This window comes from Nerophis ophidion, linkage group LG26 (assembly GCF_033978795.1).
Source record: "Nerophis ophidion isolate RoL-2023_Sa linkage group LG26, RoL_Noph_v1.0, whole genome shotgun sequence".
Classification (NCBI taxonomy): Eukaryota; Metazoa; Chordata; class Actinopteri; order Syngnathiformes; family Syngnathidae; genus Nerophis; species Nerophis ophidion.
The window spans coordinates 35,135,672-35,157,514 of record NC_084636.1 but is presented as its reverse complement, the minus strand read 5'-3'; the positions used below and the strand labels follow the sequence as shown (position 1 = coordinate 35,157,514).

Genomic DNA, 21,843 nt, shown 5'->3' with positions numbered 1-21,843 from the left:
ACCCATCCATCCATCTTATCCGAGGTCGGGTCGCGGGGGCAGCAGCCTAAGCAGGGAAGCCCAGACTTCCCTCTCCCCAGCCACTTCGTCTAGCTCTTCCCGGGGGATCCCGAGGCGTTCCCAGGCCAGCCGGGAGACATAGTCTTCCCAACGTGTCCTGGGTCTTCCCCGTGGCCTCCTACCGGTTGGACGTGCCCTAAACACCTCCCTAGGGAGGCGTTCGGGTGGCATCCTGACCAGATGCCCGAACCACCTCATCTGGCTCCTCTCGATGTGAAGGAGCGGCGGCTTTACTTTGAGTTCCTCCCGGATGGCAGAGCTTCTCACCCTATCTCTAAGGGAGAGGAAACTCATTTGGGCCGCTTGTACCCGTGATCTTATCCTTTCGGTCATGACCCAAAGCTCATGAGCATAGGTGAGGATGGGAACGTAGATCGACCGGTAAATTGAGAGCTTTGCCTTCCGGCTCAGCTCCTTCTTCACCACAACGGATCGGTACAACGTCCGCATTACTGAAGACGCCGCACCGATCCGCCTGTCGATCTCACGATCCACTCTTCCCTCACTCGTGAACAAGACTCCTAGGTACTTGAACTCCTCCACTTGGGGCAGGGTCTCACCTGTTCCCAATTAGCCTGCACACCTGTGGGATGTTCCACATAAGTGTTTGATGAGCATTCCTCAACTTTATCAGTATTTATTGCCACCTTTCCCAACTTCTTTGTCACGTGTTGCTGGCATCAAATTCTAAAGTTAATGATTATTTGCACAAAAAAAAATGTTTATCAGTTTGAACATCAAATATGTTGTCTTTGTAGCATATTCAACTGAATATGGGTTGAAAAGGATTTGCAAATCATTGTATTCTGTTTATATTTACATCTAACACAATTTCCCAACTCATATGGAAACGGGGTTTGGATTTTTTCTGTCAACATGAAAACAATCTATGACATTTAGGGAGAAAAGTACTTTATGGACACGTCATTTCCATGTGTTTGCGGGCCGGATAAAAAGATGTTGACTCTGACACCTGTGCTCTCAGTAGTTTCACGATCAGATTCGGAGTCGGGACATTTGATGGAATGCATTTTTCATTTTGGAGTTTGAAGAGGTGCAAATGAGCTCACCGGCTGGGAAAACCGGTTTGTGTCCCGACAGGCAGACCTGACCAAGTGCGTGGTGAGCGCCGACGCCGGTTTCCACTCCCACTGGCTGATTTCCTCGCTGTGCACCCTGGGACACTACGTCATGGCCCTGGTCTTGTACCTTCTCAGGGAGAAGTGAGAGGCCAAAAGCGTCATGGCCATCTTTGGATGGCGTTTACACTTATTTGCACTGAGCCCTCATTACGGCACGCACACCTCTCCTTGCTTCCAGTCTCCGCTTTTCTATTTATTGTCAATTGTAGTAATATGGGCTTCACGGTGGCTGAGGGGTTAGTGCGTCTGCCTCACAATACGAAGGTCCTGCAGTCCTGGGTTCAAATCCAGGCTCTGGATCTTTCTGTGTGGAGTTTGCATGTTCTCCCCGTGACTGCGTGGGTTCCCTCCGGGTACTCCGGCTTCCTCCCACTTCCAAAGACATGCACCTGGGGATAGGCCCCTCCCACCTCCAAAAACATGCACCTGGGGATAGGTTGATTGGCAACACTAAATTGGCCCTAGTGTGTGAATGTTGTCTGTCTATCTGTGTTGGCCCTGCGATGAGGTGGCGACTTGTCCAGGGTGTACCCTGCCTTCCGCCCGATTGTAGCTGAGATAGGCGCCAGCGCCCCCCGCGACCCCGGAAGGGAATAAGCGGTAGAAAATGGATGGATGGATGTAGTAATATGCCACACCACTTGTTAAAAAGTCGACATTTTTGTTGAATTTCTTATGTTTGCAACAGCTCTTCTCGAACTGCCTATTTTGCTGCTTCACCTCGTCGTCAAGTCTGTTTGGTAAGAATTAAAGGACGGGGTCTTCCCGTGCCTGACATTTTGTCTAAAATTGCTATGCTGTATTGACTTAATGCACTTTTATTGTACGACATCACCTTTGGTTTGTCACGTCGCATCAACAGCCCTGAAAATGTATCCGCCTTGTCTGCACATTTGTGTTTATTAATAGCCTTGAATAAAAGCTGGTATTGGAACAAAAAAAGTGTTGAATTTAAAAATTTGGGACGCTGTTGGGAGAGCAACCTGAGGGTTCCTGGTTCAATCCCCACCTTCTACCATGAATTCATTAACGTGGACCCCGACTTAAACAAGTTGAAAAACTTATTCGGGTGTTACCATTTAGTGGTCAATTATAAGGAATATGTACTGTACTGTGCAATCTACTAATAAAAGTATCAATCAATCAATCAAAATACCATCCTAACATTTACAAAACCAGTTTCCATATGAGTTGGGAAATTGTGTTAGATGTAAATATAAACAGAATACAATGATTTGCAAATCCTTTTCAACCCATATTCAGTTGAATATGCTACAAAGACAACATATTTGATGTTCAAACTGATAAAACTTTTTTTTTTGCAAATAATCATTAACTTTAGAGTTTTATGCCAGCAACACGTGACAAAGAAGTTGGGAAAGGTGGCAATAAATACTGATAAAGTTGAGGAATGCTCATCAAACACTTATTTGGAACATTGGCTATAAAAACAGCTTCCCAAAAAATGCTCAGTCTTTCACAAGAAAGGATGGGGCGAGGTACACCCCTTTGTCCACAACTGTGTGAGCAAATAGTCAAACAGTTTAAGAACAACGTTTCTCAAAGTGCAATTGCAAGAAATTTAGATATTTCAACATCTACGCTCCATAATATCATCAAAAGGTTCAGAGAATCTGGAGAAATCACTCCACGTAAGCAGCATGGCCGGAAACCAACATTGAATGACCGTGACCTTCGATCCCTCAGACGGCACTGTATCAACAACCCACATCAGTCTCTAAAGGATATCACCACATGCGCTCAGGAACACTTCAGAAAACCACCTTCACTAAATACAGTTGGTCGCTACATCTGTAAGTGCAAGTTAGAGCTCTACCGTGCAAAGCGAAAGCCATTTATCAACAACATCCACAAACGCCGCCGGCTTCTCTGGGCCCGATAACATCTAAGATGGACTGATACAAATTGGAAAAGTGTGCTGTGGTCGGACGGGTCCACATTTCAAATTGTTTTTGGAAATATTCGACATTGTGTGTGGGAAGCGAACCATCCAGACTGTTATCGACGCAAAGTTCAAAAGGCAGCATGTGTGATGGTATGGGGGTGCATTAGTGCCCAAGGCATGGGTAGCTTACACATCTGTGAAGACACCATTAATGCTGAAAGGTACATACAGGTTTTGGAACAACATATGCTGCCATCTAAGCGCCGTCTTTTTCATGGACGCCCCTGCTTATTTCAGCAAGACAATGCCAAGCCACACTCAGCACGTGTTACAACAGCGTGGCTTCGTAAAAAAAAAAAGAGTGCGGGTACTTTCCTGGCCCGCCTGCAATCCAGACCTGTCTCCCATGGAAAATGTGTGGCGCATTATGAAGCGTAAAATACGACAGCGGAGACCCCGGACTGTTGAACGACTGAAGCTCTACATAAAACAAGAATGGGAAAGAATTCCACTTTCAAAGCTTCAACAATTAGTTTCCTCAGTTCCCAAACGTTTATTGAGTGTTTTTAAAAGAAAAGGTGATGTAACACAGTGGTGAACATGCCCTTTCCCAACTACTTTGGCACGTGTTGCAGCCATTAAATTCTAAGTTAATTATTATCTGCAAAAAAAATAAAGTTTATGAGTTTGAACATCAAATATGTTGTCTTTGTAGCATATTCAACTGAATATGGGTTGAAAAGGATTTGCAAATCATTGTATTCCGTTTATATTTACATCTAACACAATTTCCCAACTCATACGGAAACGGGGTTTGTACCATGAATTGATTAACATGGACCCTGACTTAAACGAGATGAAAAACCTATTGAGATGTTACCATTTAATGGTCACTTGTACGGAATATGTACTGTACTGTGCAATCTACTAATAAAAGTTTCGATAAATCAAACCAACCTCTTACACACATGGAAGAGGGATGTGTACTATGGCTATGAGTTGTTGTTGTTTATTTATTTATTGTTGTTGTTTATTTATTTATTATTTATTTTATTTATTATTTATTTATTTATTTATTTATTTTTTCTTCCCCTGCACCCCCCACTCCAGGGCCTAGGCTAAGACCGATTTTTTAATTTTATTTTAATCTTCTATTTTCCCCCCCCCACCCCCCACACCCCCCTTGTTTACCTGTATGTCATCTTTTTTGTAAGGGGCGCTGGAAGCCGGCAGACCCGTCAGCGATCCTGTTCTGTCTCCCTGTAATGTTTGTCTGATCTTGAATGGGATTGTGCTGAAAATTGTAATTTTCCTGAAGGAACTCTCCTGACGGAATAAAGAAAGTACTATCTAATCTAATCTATCAACCTCGTCGTGTCTGTGAGCGAGACACTTCACCCTTGCTCCTGATGGGTGGTGGTTAGGCAGCTCCCGCCATCAGTGTGTGAATGTGGAAGTAGTGTCAAAGCGCTTTGAGTACCATGAAGGTAGAAAAGCGCTATACAAGTATAACCTATTTAACATCTAACTTGCCAACCTTGAGACCTCCGAATTCGGGAGATGGGGGCGGGGTTGGGGTTTTGGGGGTTGAGATGCAGGCAGCATACGCCTTCCCCTTTCGAGCTGTCCTGGATGAAATTATTTTTTTCTTTCCAATCATCATCGTCGTCATGTCTTTTCTTCGTGCTTCGGCTTCGTCTCTTTCTTGTCGTGTGTGCAGTTGTGCACGGAGCTGCAAAAACCATAGATGTGATTGTAGCGTCCCGGAAGAGTTAGTGCTGCAAGGGGTTCTGGTTATTTCTTCTGTCGTGTTTATGTCTTGTTACGGTGGGGATGCGTGTGCTTGAAATTAACATTATCATTAAACCAGTTAAAAGATCATACAACGTGTCAGCATTTCTTGACATCTTCGAGTACAGACGATCGTTAAACCCGTCCATCGCTACATTATGTGGAGGAAAAGCGGACGCCTGGACAACATGCGGCTGTTAAGGGGTGAAGGTTTCAGGTGAGAGAGGACATTAAAGGCAGTGGCTTCAAGGCATGTCCCCAACATTGTTGTCCGGGTGGAAATCGGGAGAATGGTTGCTCCGGGAGATTTTTGGGAGGGACACTGGAATTCGGGAGTCTCCCGTGAAAATCGGGAGGGTTGGCAAGTATGTTTAACATGCACATATTGCTTTTTGTTCCATAAAAAGCCTACCACGATTTTTAAGTTTGTTATGGTTCTGTGTTGCCTGCACCAACATGGCGGCACAGGGGGGTATTTGCAACAATTACAGGGGCTTAAATTATGTACATCTGCTGTAAAGGACAATAATCATCCAAGTTGTGGCATCTCATAAAGTACACCAAAATACGGGTGTTGAATGAGAATAAAACAAAAGTTATGACATACGGTTTTTGTGGTTCTGTGTTGCCTGCACCAACATGGCGGCACAGGGGGGTATTTGCAACAATTACAGGGGCTTAAATTATGTACATCTGCTGTAAAGGACAATAATCATCCAAGTCGTGGTATCTCATAAAGTAAACCAAAATACGGGTGTTGAATGAGAATAAAACAAAAGTTATGACATAAGTTTGTTGGGGTTCTGTGTTGCCTGCACCAACATGGCGGCACAGGGGGGTATTTGCAACAATTACAGGGGCTTAAAATATGTATATCTGCTGTAAAGGACAATAATCATCCAAGTCGTGGCATCTCATAAAGTAAACCAAAATACGGGTGTTTAATTTAGAATAAAACAAAAGTTATGACATAAGTTTTTTGTGGTCCTGTGTTGCCTGCACCAACATGGCGGCAGAGGGGAGGTGGAAAAAGACAAAGACGGTATTTGCAACAATTACAGAGGCTTAATTTATGTCTGCTGCAAATGACAATAATCATCCAAGTCCTGTCATCTCATAAAGTAAACCAAAATACACGTGTTGAGTGAGAATAAAGAAAAGTTTGGACATAAGTGAACCCGGATGTATTAGTCTGAGTACCGCACCTCTTGCACATGCGTGCTGACGTCGCCCTGGTCACGCCGTGATAGCGCCACCTTGCGCTGCGCTTCATTTTCACACCCTCCCTTGTTTTCCACGTGACGCACACGTCACCTCTTTTTTGATTGGTTCCTACAAGCCGTTATCCCGCCCCCTTCCGCGACTTCCGCCGCAGCACTCGCTCCTTATTGGCTGGAGCGCGTCAGAGTGCAGAGAACAACAAACAAGTCTGCGGCGAGACGGTCGGGATGGACGCAGGTAGGCGAGACTTTAACACCCTTGTGTCTTTCTAAAAACTACGCGGCAACAATTAGTAATGCCAAAAAAAAAAAACATCTCCCGCCGACAAAACGGTGTTGTGGCCAAAGCCAACCAGGAGCCACATTCCTTTGGAGCCTCGTTGGCGTTAGCTTGCTAAAGTGATGACCGAAGCTAGCGTGCTAATTACGCTAGCTTGTTGTTGCTATTCTTCAACAATCTCCATGCTTGCGTGTGTTATTGTGCCGCGCTGTGTTAAAGGTATGTACATTGCGTTTAAACCACTCACAATAAGTCGTCTGGTCAGATTGTTTATGCTAATTGAGGTCTTTGCTCAGTCATCATCACCATCAGGTGATTGGCACTTCTCGCAATGCATGACGGGAGACTAAAGTTGCCCCCCCCCCCCCTCTCTGCCAAATTACACTTTAGAATGGAGCGAAAAACTAGTGATGGTTACAAAAGTGGTTTTCAAATAGAAGCAAAGTGGTACGAAACAGTACTGTGCAAACATCTTGGAAAGTAAACATAAGTTGTCAACAAAGAGCATAAAAGATATCAAAGCCCTCACATGATAATTGGGGGAACATTAACTAATAGTCCATCCATCCATTTTCTACCACTTATTCCCTTCAGGGTCGCGGGGGGCGCTGGAGTCCCGTGAAAAAACGTCCAACCCGAACTCTGATAACCAAAGTTCTTTGGGTGAATAATGTAAACTCACTGCACCGGTATGTTTTAGTGCTTCCATAGCGAGTCTACTGACACATATAAGTAAGAACTTTACACTACTTTATATTAGAAATGGCAACAGCGGAGAATGAATGTTCCATAACGAGAAGATAGAGAAAAAAATAAGTTTATCGACTATGGACTATAATGGCAGACACGCGCACATTTTCAGGATTAATACAGATCCCAAATACACATCAGCAGGTACCAGAAGGTAAGAAAAGTTGTTTTTTGCCTAATATTATGAAACTAAATGCCAGATTTGTCCTTTAATAGGTGCTATTTTGCGGTCCTTGACCACGAACCATAATAATACTTGTATGTCGAAGCACAATTCTTCTGTCAAATTACACTTTAGAACGGAGCGAAAAACTAATGGTGATGGTTACAAAATAAGTTTTCAAAGAGAACCATCGTGTTTTGGATCAAAATGAAGCAGGTGGCATGAAACAGTACTGTGCAAACATCTAATAAAGTAAACATAAGTTGTCAACAAAGAGCATAAAAGATATCAAAGCCCTCAATTGGGGGAACACTAACTTCTAGTCCATCCATCCATTTTCTACCACTTATTCCCTTCGGGGTCGCGGGGGGCGCTGGAGTCCCGTGAAAAACCGTCCGACCCAAACTCTGATAACCAAAGTTCCTTGGCTGAATAATGTAAACTCACTTCACCGGTATGTTTTAGCGCTTCCATAGCGAGTCTACTGACACATATAAGTAAGAACTTTACACTACTTTATATTAGAAATGGCAACAGCGGAGGATGAATGTCCCATAACGAGAAGATAAAGAAAAAAATAAGTTTATCGACTATGGACTATAATGGCAGACTCGCGCACATTTTCAGGATTTATACAGATCCCAAATACACATCAGCAGGTACCAGAAGGTAAGAAAAGTTGTTTTTTGCCTAATATTATGAAACTAAACGCCAGATTTGTCCGTTAATAGGTGCTATTTTGCGGTCCTTATACACAGACCGTAATAATACTTGTATGTTGAAGCACAATTCTTCTGTCAAATTACACTTTAGAACGGAGCGAAAAACTAAAGGTGATGGTTACAAAATAAGTTTTCAAAGAAAACCATTGTGGTTTGGGTCAAAATGAAGCAAAGTGGCATGAAACAGTACTGTGCAAACATCTAAGAAAGTAAACATAAGTTGTCAACAAAGAGCATAAAAGATATCAAAGCCCTCACATGATAATTGGAAGAACATTAACTAATAGTCCATCCATTTATTTTCTACCAATTTTTCCCTTCGGGGTCGCGGGGGGCGCAAGAGTCCCGTGAAAAACCGTCCGACCGGAACTCTGATAACCAAAGTTCCTTGGGTGAATAATGTAAACTCACTGCACCGGTATGTTTTAGCGCTTCCATAGCGGTTCTTCCGACACATATAAAAGTGGTTTTCAAAGAGAACCACTGTTTTGGGTCAAAATGAAGCAAAGTGGTATGAAACAGTACTGTGCAAACATCTAAGAAAGTAAACATAAGTTGTCAACAAAGAGCATGAAAGATTTTAAAGCCCTCACATGACAGTTGGAGGCTTTTGCAAAGAAACATTAACTAATAGTCCATCCATCCATCCATTTTCTATTGCTTATTCCCTTCGGGGTCGAGGGGGGAACTGGATTCCCGTGAAAAACCGTCCGACCTGAACTCTGATAACCAAAGTTCCTTGGGTGAATAATGTAAACTCACTGCACCGGTATGTTTTAGTGCTTCCATAGCGAGTCTACTGACACATATAAGTAAGAACTTTACACTACTTTATATTAGAAATGGCAACAGCGGAGAATGAATGTCCCATCACGAGAAGATAAAGAAAAAAATAAGTTTATCGACCATGGACTATAATGGCAGATGCGCGCACATTTTCAGGATTTATACAGATCCCAAATACACATCAGCAGGTACCAGAAGGTAAGAAAAGTTGTTTTTTGCCTAATATTATGAAACTAAAAGCCATATTTGTCCGTTAATAGGTGCTATTTTGCGGTCCTTAACCACGAACCATAATGATACTTGTATGTTGAAGCACAATTCTTCTGTCAAATTACACTTTAGAACGGAGCGAAAAACTAAAGGTGATGGTTACAAAATAAGTTTTCAAAGAGAACCATCGTGTTTTGGATCAAAATGAAGCAGGTGGCATGAAACAGTACTGTGCAAACATCTAATAAAGTAAACATAAGTTGTCAACAAAGAGCATAAAAGATATCAAAGCCCTCACATGATAATTGGAAGAACATTAACTAATAGTCCATCCATTTATTTTCTACCAATTTTTCCCTTCCGGGTCGCGGGGGGCGCTGGAGTCCCGTGAAAAACCGTCCTACCGGAACTCTGATAACCAAAGTTCTTTGGGTGAATAATGTAAACTCACTGCACCGGTATGTTTTAGTGCTTCCATAGCGAGTCTACTGACACATATAAGTAAGAACTTTACACTACTTTATATTAGAAATGGCAACAGCGGAGGATGAATGTCCCATTACGAGAAGATAGAGAAAAAAAAAGTTTATCGACTATGGTCTACAACGGCAGACGCCCGCAAATTTTCAGGATTTATACAGATCCCAAATACACATCAGCAGGTACCAGAAGGTAAGAAAAGTAGTTTTTTGCCTAATATTATGAAACTAAAAGCCAGATGTGTCCGTTAATAGGTGCTATTTTGCGGTCCTTGTTCACGAACCGTAATAATACTTGTATGTTGAAGCACAATTCTTCTGTCAAATTACACTTTAGAACGGAGCGAAAAACTAAAGGTGATGGTTACAAAATAAGTTTTCAAAGAAAACCATTATGGTTTGGGTCAAAATGAAGCAGGTGGTATGAAACAGTACTGTGCAAACATCTAATAAAGTAACCATAAGTTGTCAACAAAGAGCATAAAAGATATCAAAGCCCTCACATGATAATTGGAGGAAGATTAACTAATAGTCCATCCATCCATTTTCTACCACTTATTCCCTTCAGGGTCGCGGGGGGCGCTGGAGTCCCGTGAAAAACCGTCCGACCCGAACTCTGATAACCAAAGTTCCTTGGCTGAATAATGTAAACTCACTGCACCGGTATGTTTTAGCGCTTCCATAGCGAGTCTACTGACACATATAAGTAAGAACTTTACACTACTTTATATTAGAAATGGCAACAGCGGAGAATGAATGTCCCATTACGAGAAGATAAAGAAAAAAATAAGTTTATCGACTATGGACTATAATGGCAGACGCGCGCACATTTTCAGGATTTATACAGATCCCAAATACACATCAGCAGGTACCAGAAGGTAAGAAAAGTTGTTTTTGCCTAATATTATGAAACTAAACGCCAGATTTGTCTGTTAATAGGTGCTATTTTGCGACGGTCCTTGACCACGAACCATAATGATACTTGTATGTTGAAGCACAATTCTTCTGTCAAATTACACTTTAGAACGGAGCGAAAAACTAATGGTGATGGTTACAAAATAGGTTTTCAAATAGAACCATCGTGTTTTGGATCAAACTGAAGCAGGTGGCATGAAACAGTACTGTGCAAACATCTAATAAAGTAAACATAAGTTGTCAACAAAGAGCATAAAAGATATCAAAGCCCTCACATGATAATTGGAGGAACATTAACTAATAGTCCATCCATCCATTTCCTACCACTTATTCCCTTCGGAGTCGCGGGGGGCGCTGGAGTCCCGTGAAAAACCTTCCAACCCGAACTCTGATAACCAAAGTTCTTTGGGTGATTAATGTAAACTCACTGCACCGGTATGTTTTAGCGCTTCCATAGCGAGTCTACTGACACATATAAGTAAGAACTTTAGCGGAGGATGAATGTTCCATAATGAGAAGATAGAGAAAAAAAAGGTTTATCGGCTATGGTCTACAACGGCAGACGCCCGCAAATTTTCAGGATTTATACAAATCCTAAATACACATCAGCAGGTACCAGAAGGTAAGAAAAGTGTTTTTTGCCTAATATTATGAAAGTAAACGCCAGATTTGTCCTTTAATAGGTGCTATTTTGCGGTCCTTGACCACGAACCATAATAATACTTGTATGTTGAAGCACAATTCTTCTGTCAAATTACACTTTAGAACGGAGCGAAAAACTAAAGGTGATGGTTACAAAATAGGTTTTCAAAGAGAACCATCGTGTTTTGGATCAAAATGAAGCAGGTGGCATGAAACAGTACTGTGCAAACATCTAATAAAGTAAACATAAGTTGTCAACAAAGAGCATAAAAGATATCAAAGCCCTCACATGATAATTGGGGGAACATTAACTAATAGTCCATCCATCCAATTCCTACCACTTATTCCCTTCAGGGTCGTGGGGGGCGCTGGAGTCCCGTGAAAAACCGTCCGACCTGAACTCTGATAACCAAAGTTCCTTGGGTGAATAATGTAAACTCACTGCACCGGTATGTTTTAGCGCTTCCATAGCGAGCCTACTGACACATATAAGTAAGAACTTTACACTACTTTATATTAGAAATGGCAACAGCGGAGAATGAATGTCCCATTACGAGAAGATAAAGAAAAAAATAAGTTTATCGACCATGGACTATAATGGCAGATGCGCGCACATTTTCAGGATTTATACAGATCCCAAATACACATCAGCAGGTACCAGAAGGTAAGAAAAGTTGTTTTAGCCTAATATTATGAAACTAATCGCCAGATTTGTCCGTTAATAGGTGCTATTTTGCGGTCCTTGTACACAAACCGTAATAATACCGTATGTTGAAGCACAATTCTTCTGTCAAATTACACTTTAGAACGGAGCGAAAAACTAACGGTGATGGTTACAAAATAAGTTTTCAAAGAAAACCATTGTGGTTTGGGTCAAAATGAAGCAAAGTGGTATGAAACAGTACTGTGCAAACATCTAAGAAAGTAAACATAAGTTGTCAACAAAGAGCATAAAAGATATCAAAGCCCTCACATGATAATTTGATGAACATTAACTAATAGTCCATCCATTTATTTTCTACCAATTTTTCCCTTCGGGGTCGAGGGGGGAACTGGATTCCCGTGAAAAACCGTCCGACCTGAACTCTGATAACCAAAGTTCCTTGGGTGAATAATGTAAACTCACTGCACCGGTATGTTTTAGCGCTTCCATAGCGAGTCTACTGACACATATAAGTAAGAACTTTACACTACTTTATATTAGAAATGGCAACAGCGGAGAATGAATGTCCTATTACGGGAAGATAAAGAAAAAAATAAGTTTATCGACTATGGACTATAATGGCAGACGCGCGCACATTTTCAGGATTTATACAGATCCCAAATACACATCAGCAGGTACCAGAAGGTAAGAAAAGTTGTTTTTTGCCTAATATTATGAAACTAAATGCCAGATTTGTCCTTTAATAGGTGCTATTTTGCGGTCCTTGACCACGAACCATAATAATACTTGTATGTCGAAGCACAATTCTTCTGTCAAATTACACTTTAGAACGGAGCGAAAAACTAATGGTGATGGTTACAAAAGAGGTTTTCAAAGAGAACCATCGTGTTTTGGATCAAAATGAAGCAGGTGGCATGAAACAGTACTGTGCAAACATCTAATAAAGTAAACATAAGTTGTCAACAAAGAGCATAAAAGATATCAAAGCCCTCACATGATAATTGGGGGAACATTAACTAATAGTCCATCCATTTTCTACCACTTATTCCCTTCAGGGTCGCGGGGTGTGCTGGATTCCCGTGAAAAAACGTCCAACCCGAACTCTGATAACCAAAGTTCTTTGGGTGAATAATGTAAACTCACTGCACCGGTATGTTTTAGCGCTTCCATTGCGAGTCTACTGACACATATAAGTAAGAACTTTACACTACTTTTTATTTGAAATGGCAACAGCGGAGAATGAATGTCCCATTACGAGAAGATAAAGAAAAAAATAAGTTTATCGACTATGGACTATAATGGCAGTTACGCGCACATTTTCAGGATTTATACAGATCCCAAATACACATCAGCAGGTACCAGAAGGTAAGAAAAGTAGTTGTATGCCTAATATTATGAAACTAAAAGCCAGATTTGTCCGTTAATAGGTGCTATTTTGCAGTCCTTGTACACGAACCGTAATAATACTTGTATGTTGAAGCACAATTCTTCTGTCAAATTACACTTTAGAACGTAACGAAAAACTAAAGGTGATGGTTACAAAATAGGTTTTCAAAGAGAACCATCGTGTTTTGGGTCAAAATGATGCAAACTGGTATGAAACAGTACTGTGCAAACATCTAGGAAAGTAACCATAAGTTGTCAACAAAGAGCATAAAAGATATCAAAGCCCTCACATGATAATTGGGGGAACATTAACTAATAGTCCATCCATCCATTTCCTACCACTTATTCCCTTCAGGGTCGTGGGGGGCGCTGGAGTCCCGTGAAAAAACGTCCAACCCGAACTCTGATAACCAAAGTTCTTTGGGTGAATAATGTAAACTCACTGCACCGGTATGTTTTAGCGCTTCCATAGCGAGTCTACTGACACATATAAGTAAGAACTTTACACTACTTTATATTAGAAATGGCAACCGCGGAGAATGAATGTCCCATTACGAGAAGATAAAGCAAAAAATAAGTTTATCGACTCTGGACTATAATGGCAGACGCGCGCACATTTTCAGGATTTATACAGATCCCAAATACACATCAGCAGGTACCAGAAGGTAAGAAAAGTTGTTTTTGCCTAATATTATGAAACTAAACGCCAGATTTGTCTGTTAATAGGTGCTATTTTGCGACGGTCCTTGACCACGAACCATAATGATACTTGTATGTTGAAGCACAATTCTTCTGTCAAATTACACTTTAGAACGGAGCGAAAAACTAATGGTGATGGTTACAAAATAGGTTTTCAAATAGAACCATCGTGTTTTGGATCAAACTGAAGCAGGTGGCATGAAACAGTACTGTGCAAACATCTAATAAAGTAAACATAAGTTGTCAACAAAGAGCATAAAAGATATCAAAGCCCTCACATGATAATTGGAGGAACATTAACTAATAGTCCATCCATCCATTTCCTACCACTTATTCCCTTCGGAGTCGCGGGGGGCGCTGGAGTCCCGTGAAAAACCTTCCAACCCGAACTCTGATAACCAAAGTTCTTTGGGTGATTAATGTAAACTCACTGCACCGGTATGTTTTAGCGCTTCCATAGCGAGTCTACTGACACATATAAGTAAGAACTTTAGCGGAGGATGAATGTTCCATAATGAGAAGATAGAGAAAAAAAAGGTTTATCGGCTATGGTCTACAACGGCAGACGCCCGCAAATTTTCAGGATTTATACAAATCCTAAATACACATCAGCAGGTACCAGAAGGTAAGAAAAGTGTTTTTTGCCTAATATTATGAAAGTAAACGCCAGATTTGTCCTTTAATAGGTGCTATTTTGCGGTCCTTGACCACGAACCATAATAATACTTGTATGTTGAAGCACAATTCTTCTGTCAAATTACACTTTAGAACGGTGCGAAAAACTAAAGGTGATGGTTACAAAATAGGTTTTCAAAGAGAACCATCGTGTTTTGGATCAAAATGAAGCAGGTGGCATGAAACAGTACTGTGCAAACATCTAATAAAGTAAACATAAGTTGTCAACAAAGAGCATAAAAGATATCAAAGCCCTCACATGATAATTGGGGGAACATTAACTAATAGTCCATCCATCCATTTCCTACCACTTATTCCCTTCAGGGTCGTGGGGGGCGCTGGAGTCCCGTGAAAAACCGTCCGACCTGAACTCTGATAACCAAAGTTCCTTGGGTGAATAATGTAAACTCACTGCACCGGTATGTTTTAGCGCTTCCATAGCGAGCCTACTGACACATATAAGTAAGAACTTTACACTACTTTATATTAGAAATGGCAACAGCGGAGAATGAATGTCCCATTACGAGAAGATAAAGAAAAAAATAAGTTTATCGACCATGGACTATAATGGCAGATGCGCGCACATTTTCAGGATTTATACAGATCCCAAATACACATCAGCAGGTACCAGAAGGTAAGAAAAGTTGTTTTAGCCTAATATTATGAAACTAATCGCCAGATTTGTCCGTTAATAGGTGCTATTTTGCGGTCCTTGTACACAAACCGTAATAATACCGTATGTTGAAGCACAATTCTTCTGTCAAATTACACTTTAGAACGGAGCGAAAAACTAACGGTGATGGTTACAAAATAAGTTTTCAAAGAAAACCATTGTGGTTTGGGTCAAAATGAAGCAAAGTGGTATGAAACAGTACTGTGCAAACATCTAAGAAAGTAAACATAAGTTGTCAACAAAGAGCATAAAAGATATCAAAGCCCTCACATGATAATTTGATGAACATTAACTAATAGTCCATCCATTTATTTTCTACCAATTTTTCCCTTCGGGGTCGAGGGGGGAACTGGATTCCCGTGAAAAACCGTCCGACCTGAACTCTGATAACCAAAGTTCCTTGGGTGAATAATGTAAACTCACTGCACCGGTATGTTTTAGCGCTTCCATAGCGAGTCTACTGACACATATAAGTAAGAACTTTACACTACTTTATATTAGAAATGGCAACAGCGGAGAATGAATGTCCTATTACGGGAAGATAAAGAAAAAAATAAGTTTATCGACTATGGACTATAATGGCAGACGCGCGCACATTTTCAGGATTTATACAGATCCCAAATACACATCAGCAGGTACCAGAAGGTAAGAAAAGTTGTTTTTTGCCTAATATTATGAAACTAAATGCCAGATTTGTCCTTTAATAGGTGCTATTTTGCGGTCCTTGACCACGAACCATAATAATACTTGTATGTCGAAGCACAATTCTTCTGTCAAATTACACTTTAGAACGGAGCGAAAAACTAATGGTGATGGTTACAAAAGAGGTTTTCAAAGAGAACCATCGTGTTTTGGATCAAAATGAAGCAGGTGGCATGAAACAGTACTGTGCAAACATCTAATAAAGTAAACATAAGTTGTCAACAAAGAGCATAAAAGATATCAAAGCCCTCACATGATAATTGGGGGAACATTAACTAATAGTCCATCCATTTTCTACCACTTATTCCCTTCAGGGTCGCGGGGTGTGCTGGATTCCCGTGAAAAAACGTCCAACCCGAACTCTGATAACCAAAGTTCTTTGGGTGAATAATGTAAACTCACTGCACCGGTATGTTTTAGCGCTTCCATTGCGAGTCTACTGACACATATAAGTAAGAACTTTACACTACTTTTTATTTGAAATGGCAACAGCGGAGAATGAATGTCCCATTACGAGAAGATAAAGAAAAAAATAAGTTTATCGACTATGGACTATAATGGCAGTTACGCGCACATTTTCAGGATTTATACAGATCCCAAATACACATCAGCAGGTACCAGAAGGTAAGAAAAGTAGTTGTATGCCTAATATTATGAAACTAAAAGCCAGATTTGTCCGTTAATAGGTGCTATTTTGCAGTCCTTGTACACGAACCGTAATAATACTTGTATGTTGAAGCACAATTCTTCTGTCAAATTACACTTTAGAACGTAACGAAAAACTAAAGGTGATGGTTACAAAATAGGTTTTCAAAGAGAACCATCGTGTTTTGGGTCAAAATGATGCAAACTGGTATGAAACAGTACTGTGCAAACATCTAGGAAAGTAACCATAAGTTGTCAACAAAGAGCATAAAAGATATCAAAGCCCTCACATGATAATTGGGGGAACATTAACTAATAGTCCATCCATCCATTTCCTACCACTTATTCCCTTCAGGGTCGTGGGGGGCGCTGGAGTCCCGTGAAAAAACGTCCAACCCGAACTCTGATAACCAAAGTTCTTTGGGTGAATAATGTAAACTCACTGCACCGGTATGTTTTAGCGCTTCCATAGCGAGTCTACTGACACATATAAGTAAGAACTTTACACTACTTTATATTAGAAATGGCAACCGCGGAGAATGAATGTCCCATTACGAGAAGATAAAGCAAAAAATAAGTTTATCGACTCTGGACTATAATGGCAGACGCGCGCACATTTTCAGGATTTATACAGATCCCAAATACACATCAGCAGGTACCAGAAGGTAAGAAAAGTTGTTTTTGCCTAATATTATGAAACTAAACGCCAGATTTGTCCGTTAATAGGTGCTATTTTGCGGTCCTTGACCACGAACCATAATAATACTTGTATGTTGAAGCACAATTCTTCTGTCAAATTACACTTTAGAACGGAGCGAAAAACTAATGGTGATGGTTACAAAATAGGTTTTCAAAGAGAACCATCGTGTTTTGGATAAAAATGAAGCAGGTGGCATGAAACAGTACTGTGCAAACATCTAATAAAGTAAACATAAGTTGTCAACAAAGAGCATAAAAGATATCAAAGCCCTCACATGATAATTGGAGGAACATTAACTAATTCTCCATCCATTCATTTTCTACCACTTATTCCCTTCGGGGTCGCGGGGGGCGCTGGAGTCCCGTGAAAAAACGTCCAACCCGAACTCTGATAACCAAAGTTCTTTGGGTGAATAATGTAAACTCACTGCACCGGTATGTTTTAACGATTCCATAGCGAGTCTACTGACACATATAAGTAAGAACTTTACACTACTTTATATTAGAAATGGCAACAGCGGAGGATGAATGTCCCATTACGAAAAGATAAAGAAAAAAATAAGTTTATCGACTATGGACTATAATGGCAGAAGCGCGCACATTTTCAGGATTTATACAGATCCCAAATACACATCAGCAGGTACCAGAAGGTAAGAAAAGTTGTTTTTTGCCTAATATTATGAAACTAAAAGCCAGATTTGTCCGTTAATAGGTGCTATTTTGCGGTCCTTGACCACGAACCATAATGATACTTGTATGTTGAAGCACAATTCTTCTGTCAAATTACACTTTAGAACGGAGCGAAAAACTAATGGTGATGGTTACAAAATAGGTTTTCAAAGAGAACCATCGTGTTTTGGATCAAAATGAAGCAGGTGGCATGAAACAGTACTGTGCAAACATCTAATAAAGTAAACATAAGTTGTCAACAAAGAGCATGAAAGATATCAAAGCTCTCACATGATAATTGGGGGAACATTAACTAATAGTCCATCCATCCATTTTCTACCACTTATTCCCTTCAGGGTCGCGGGGGGCGCTGGAGTCTTGTGAAAAACCGTCCGACCCAAACTCTGATAACCAAAGTTCTTTGGGTGAATAATGTAAACTCACTGCACCGGTATGTTTTAGTGCTTCTATAGCGAGTCTACTGACACATTTAAATAAGAACTTTACACTACTTTATATTAGAAATGGCAACAGCGGAGAATGAATGTCCCATAAAGAGAAGATAGAGAAAAAAAAAGTTTATTGGCTATGGTCTACAACGGCAGACGCCCGCAAATTTTCAGGATTTATACAGATCCCAAATACACATCAGCAGGTACCAGAAGGTAAGAAAAGTTGTTTTTTGCCTAATATTATGAAACTAAAAGCCAGATTTGTCCGTTAATAGGTGCTATTTTGCGGTCCTTGTACACGAACTGTAATAATACCGTATGTTGAAGCACAATTCTTCTGTCAAATTACACTTTAGAATGGAGCGAAAAACTAAAGGTGATGGTTACAAAATAAGTTTTCAAAGAAAACCATCGTGTTTTGGGTCAAAATGAAGCAGGTGGCATGAAACAGTACTGTGCAAACATCTAGGAAAGTAAACATAAGTTGTCAACAAAGAGCATAAAAGATATCAAAGCCCTCACATGATAATTGGAAGAACATTAACTAATAGTCCATCCATTTATTTTCTACCAATTTTTCCCTTCGGGGTCGCGGGGGGCGCTGGAGTCCCGTGAAAAACCGTCCGACCGGAACTCTGATAACCAAAGTTCCTTGGGTGAATAATGTAAACTCACTACACCGGTATGTTTTAGCGCTTCCATAGCAAGTCTACTGACACATATAAGTAAGAACTTTACACTACTTTATATTAGAAATGGCAACAGCGGAGAAAGAATGTCCCATTACGAGAAGATAAAGAAAAAAATAAGTTTATCGACTATGGACTATAATGGCAGACGCGCGCACATTTTCAGGATTTATACAGATCCCAAATACACATCAGCAGGTACCAGAAGGTAAGAAAAGTTTTTTTTTGCCTAATATTATGAAACTAAAAGCCAGATTTGTCCGTTAATAGGTGCTATTTTGCGGTCCTTGTACACGAACCGTAATACCGTATGTGGAAGCACAATTCTTCTGTCAAATTACACTTTAGAACGGAGCGAAAAACTAAAGGTGATGGTTACAAAATAAGTTTTCAAAGAAAACCATTGTGTTTTGGATCAAAATGAAGCAGGTGGCATGAAACAGTACTGTGCAAACATCTAATAAAGTAACCATAAGTTGTCAACAAAGAGCATAAAAGATATAAAAGCCCTCACATGATAATTAGAGGAACATTAACTAATAGTCCATCCATTTATTTGCTACCAATTTTTCCCTTCGGGGTCGCAGGGGGCGCTGGAGTCCCGTGAAAAACCGTCCGACCGGAACTCTGATAACCAAAGTTCCTTGGGTGAATAATGTAAACTCACTGCACCGGTATGTTTTAGTGCTTCCATAGCGATTCTTCTGACACATATAAATAAGAACTTTACACTACTTTTAGAAATGGTAACAGCGGAGGATGAATGTCCCATAACGAGAAGATAGAGAAAAAAAAAAGTTTATCGACTATGGTGTTAGCCCGGACTATAATGGCAGATGCGCGCACATTTTCAGGATTTATACAGATCCCAAATACACATCAGCGGATACCAGAAGGTAAGAAACCTTGTTTTTGCAAAATATTGTGAACCAAAACGCCAGATGTGTCTGTTAATAGATGCCATTTTGCGGTTCTTATACACGAACCATAATAATACCACATGTTGAAGCACAATTCTTCTGTCAAATTACACTTTAGAAGGAAGCGAAAAACTAATGGTGATGGTTACAAAAGTGGTTTTCAAAGAGAACCACTGTGTTTTGGGTCAAAATGAAGCAAAGTGGTATGAAACAGTACTGTGCAAACATCTAAGAAAGTAAACATAAGTTGTCAACAAAGAGCATAAAAGATATCAAAGCCCTCACATGATAATTGGAAGAACATTAACTCATAGTCCATCCATTTATTTTCTACCAATTTTTCCCTTCCGGGTCGCGGGGGGCGCTGGAGTCCCGTGAAAAACCGTCCTACCGGAACTCTGATAACCAAAGTTCTTTGGGTGAATAATGTAAACTCACTGCACCGGTATGTTTTAGTGCTTCCATAGCGATTCTTCTGACACATATAAATAAGAACTTTACACTACTTTATATTAGAAATGGTAACAGCGGACGATGAATGTTCCATAACGAGAAGGCAGAGAAAAAAAAAGTTTATCGACTATGGTGTTAGCCCGGACTACAATGGCAGATGCGCGCAAATTTTCAGGATTTATACAGATCCCAAATACACATCAGCGGATACCAGAAGGTAAGAAACCTTGTTTTTGCAAAATATTGTGAACCAAAACGCCAGATGTGTCCGTTAATAGGTGCCATTTTGCGGTTCTTATACACGAACCATAATAATACCGCATGTTGAAGCACAATTCTTCCGTCAAATTACACTTTAGAATGGAGCGAAAATGATTGATGATGGTTACAAAAGTGGTTTTCAAAGAGAACCACTGTGTTTTGGGTCAAAATGAAGCAAAGTGGTATGAAACAGTACTGTGCAAACATCAGAAAGTAAACATAAGTTGTCAACAAAGAGTATAAAAAATAGCAAAACCCTCACATGACAGTTGGAGGCTTTTGCAAGGAAACATTAACTAATAGTCTCTCTTTTTAAGACTGATGGCTCATTAAATTTAAAAGGTTGTTCATCAAGCTTCTCCCTTTCAACATCCTTTTAGTTCAATCTCAGCATTATTTTTTTACTGCTTTATGTGTGTTCCTGAAGGGCTTTTAGGGAAAATTATCATCAAATCGATATATCAATTTATAGTCCTAAGTTTTAGCGACTTCGACCTGTGCTCAGCAAGTTTGTTTTCAGGAAAATAGGTATTGATCCAATAATATTTTTAAAGGGAACCGATTAATTTTATGGATGCTAAAAAAACATTGGCTTTAAGAATAGCCGACCTTACATGAAGTTCATCAGGACCTTCAACTTACTCAAGTCTGTCTGCCCGTCTGTGCCGTCAGCTATGGTGGCTGAGAAGGGTCACAGAAAATGCAAACATGACAGAACAATGTCATCAATTACAACACAACAATTTTCAGCTACAGCACGATTGCAAAAGCCCCAACACAACTCTAAGCCACAGCTGAAGTAACAGTGGGGCAAGTTTCATCGACAGACCAAGTGGCTGAGGGAAAAAAAGATTGAAAACGGTGTAATGAATGTAGTATTTTAGTATTGTTAAAAAAATAAAAACAGTTATTTACGACTGAAAATGTTGTCACGCTTAACTTACTTTTCCAACTTTGTTCATTACATTGTTCTTAACTTTCTACCTCAGCCATTCCGTTGTGTTTGTATTGTGTTGTTTTGGCTTTAGGTTGTTGTGTTACGGCCTTTGCATTTGTTGTGGCTTTTCTTGGCTCCCGCTGGTGTTTATTCAAATGAAAGTACCGTCTTTTTCGGACTAATGCGCACTTAAAATTGTTTTATTTTGTCAAAAATCGACAGTGCGCCTTATAAATAATTAATTTTGGTTGTG

At 40.3% G+C, this 21,843-nt stretch overlaps 2 protein-coding genes across 5 annotated transcripts in view; both read left to right on the top strand.

Annotated features, from left to right (window-relative positions):
- Positions 1 to 4,467, top strand: part of boka (BCL2 family apoptosis regulator BOK a) — a 33,755-nt gene extending 29,288 nt beyond the window's left edge. The window contains exon 4 of one of the 3 annotated variants that reach the window (XM_061888365.1): positions 4,323 to 4,467. In XM_061888365.1, coding sequence (XP_061744349.1) covers positions 4,323 to 4,385 — 63 coding nt within the window. In that variant the 3' untranslated portion in view covers positions 4,386 to 4,467. Of the gene's footprint in view, positions 1 to 1,161; positions 4,100 to 4,322 lie in introns of those variants that run through there. The other 2 variants (XM_061888364.1, XM_061888366.1) reach the window with 2 other exon arrangements.
- atg4b (autophagy related 4B, cysteine peptidase) overlaps positions 1 to 21,843 on the top strand; it is a 62,116-nt gene that overhangs the window by 11,303 nt on the left and 28,970 nt on the right. The window contains exon 1 of one of the 2 annotated variants that reach the window (XM_061888356.1): positions 6,231 to 6,357. The exons of the other annotated variant lie outside the window; for it this stretch is intronic. Coding sequence (XP_061744340.1) covers positions 6,348 to 6,357 — 10 coding nt within the window. The 5' untranslated portion in view covers positions 6,231 to 6,347. Of the gene's footprint in view, positions 1 to 6,230; positions 6,358 to 21,843 lie in introns of those variants that run through there. 2 annotated transcript variants of the gene reach the window in all.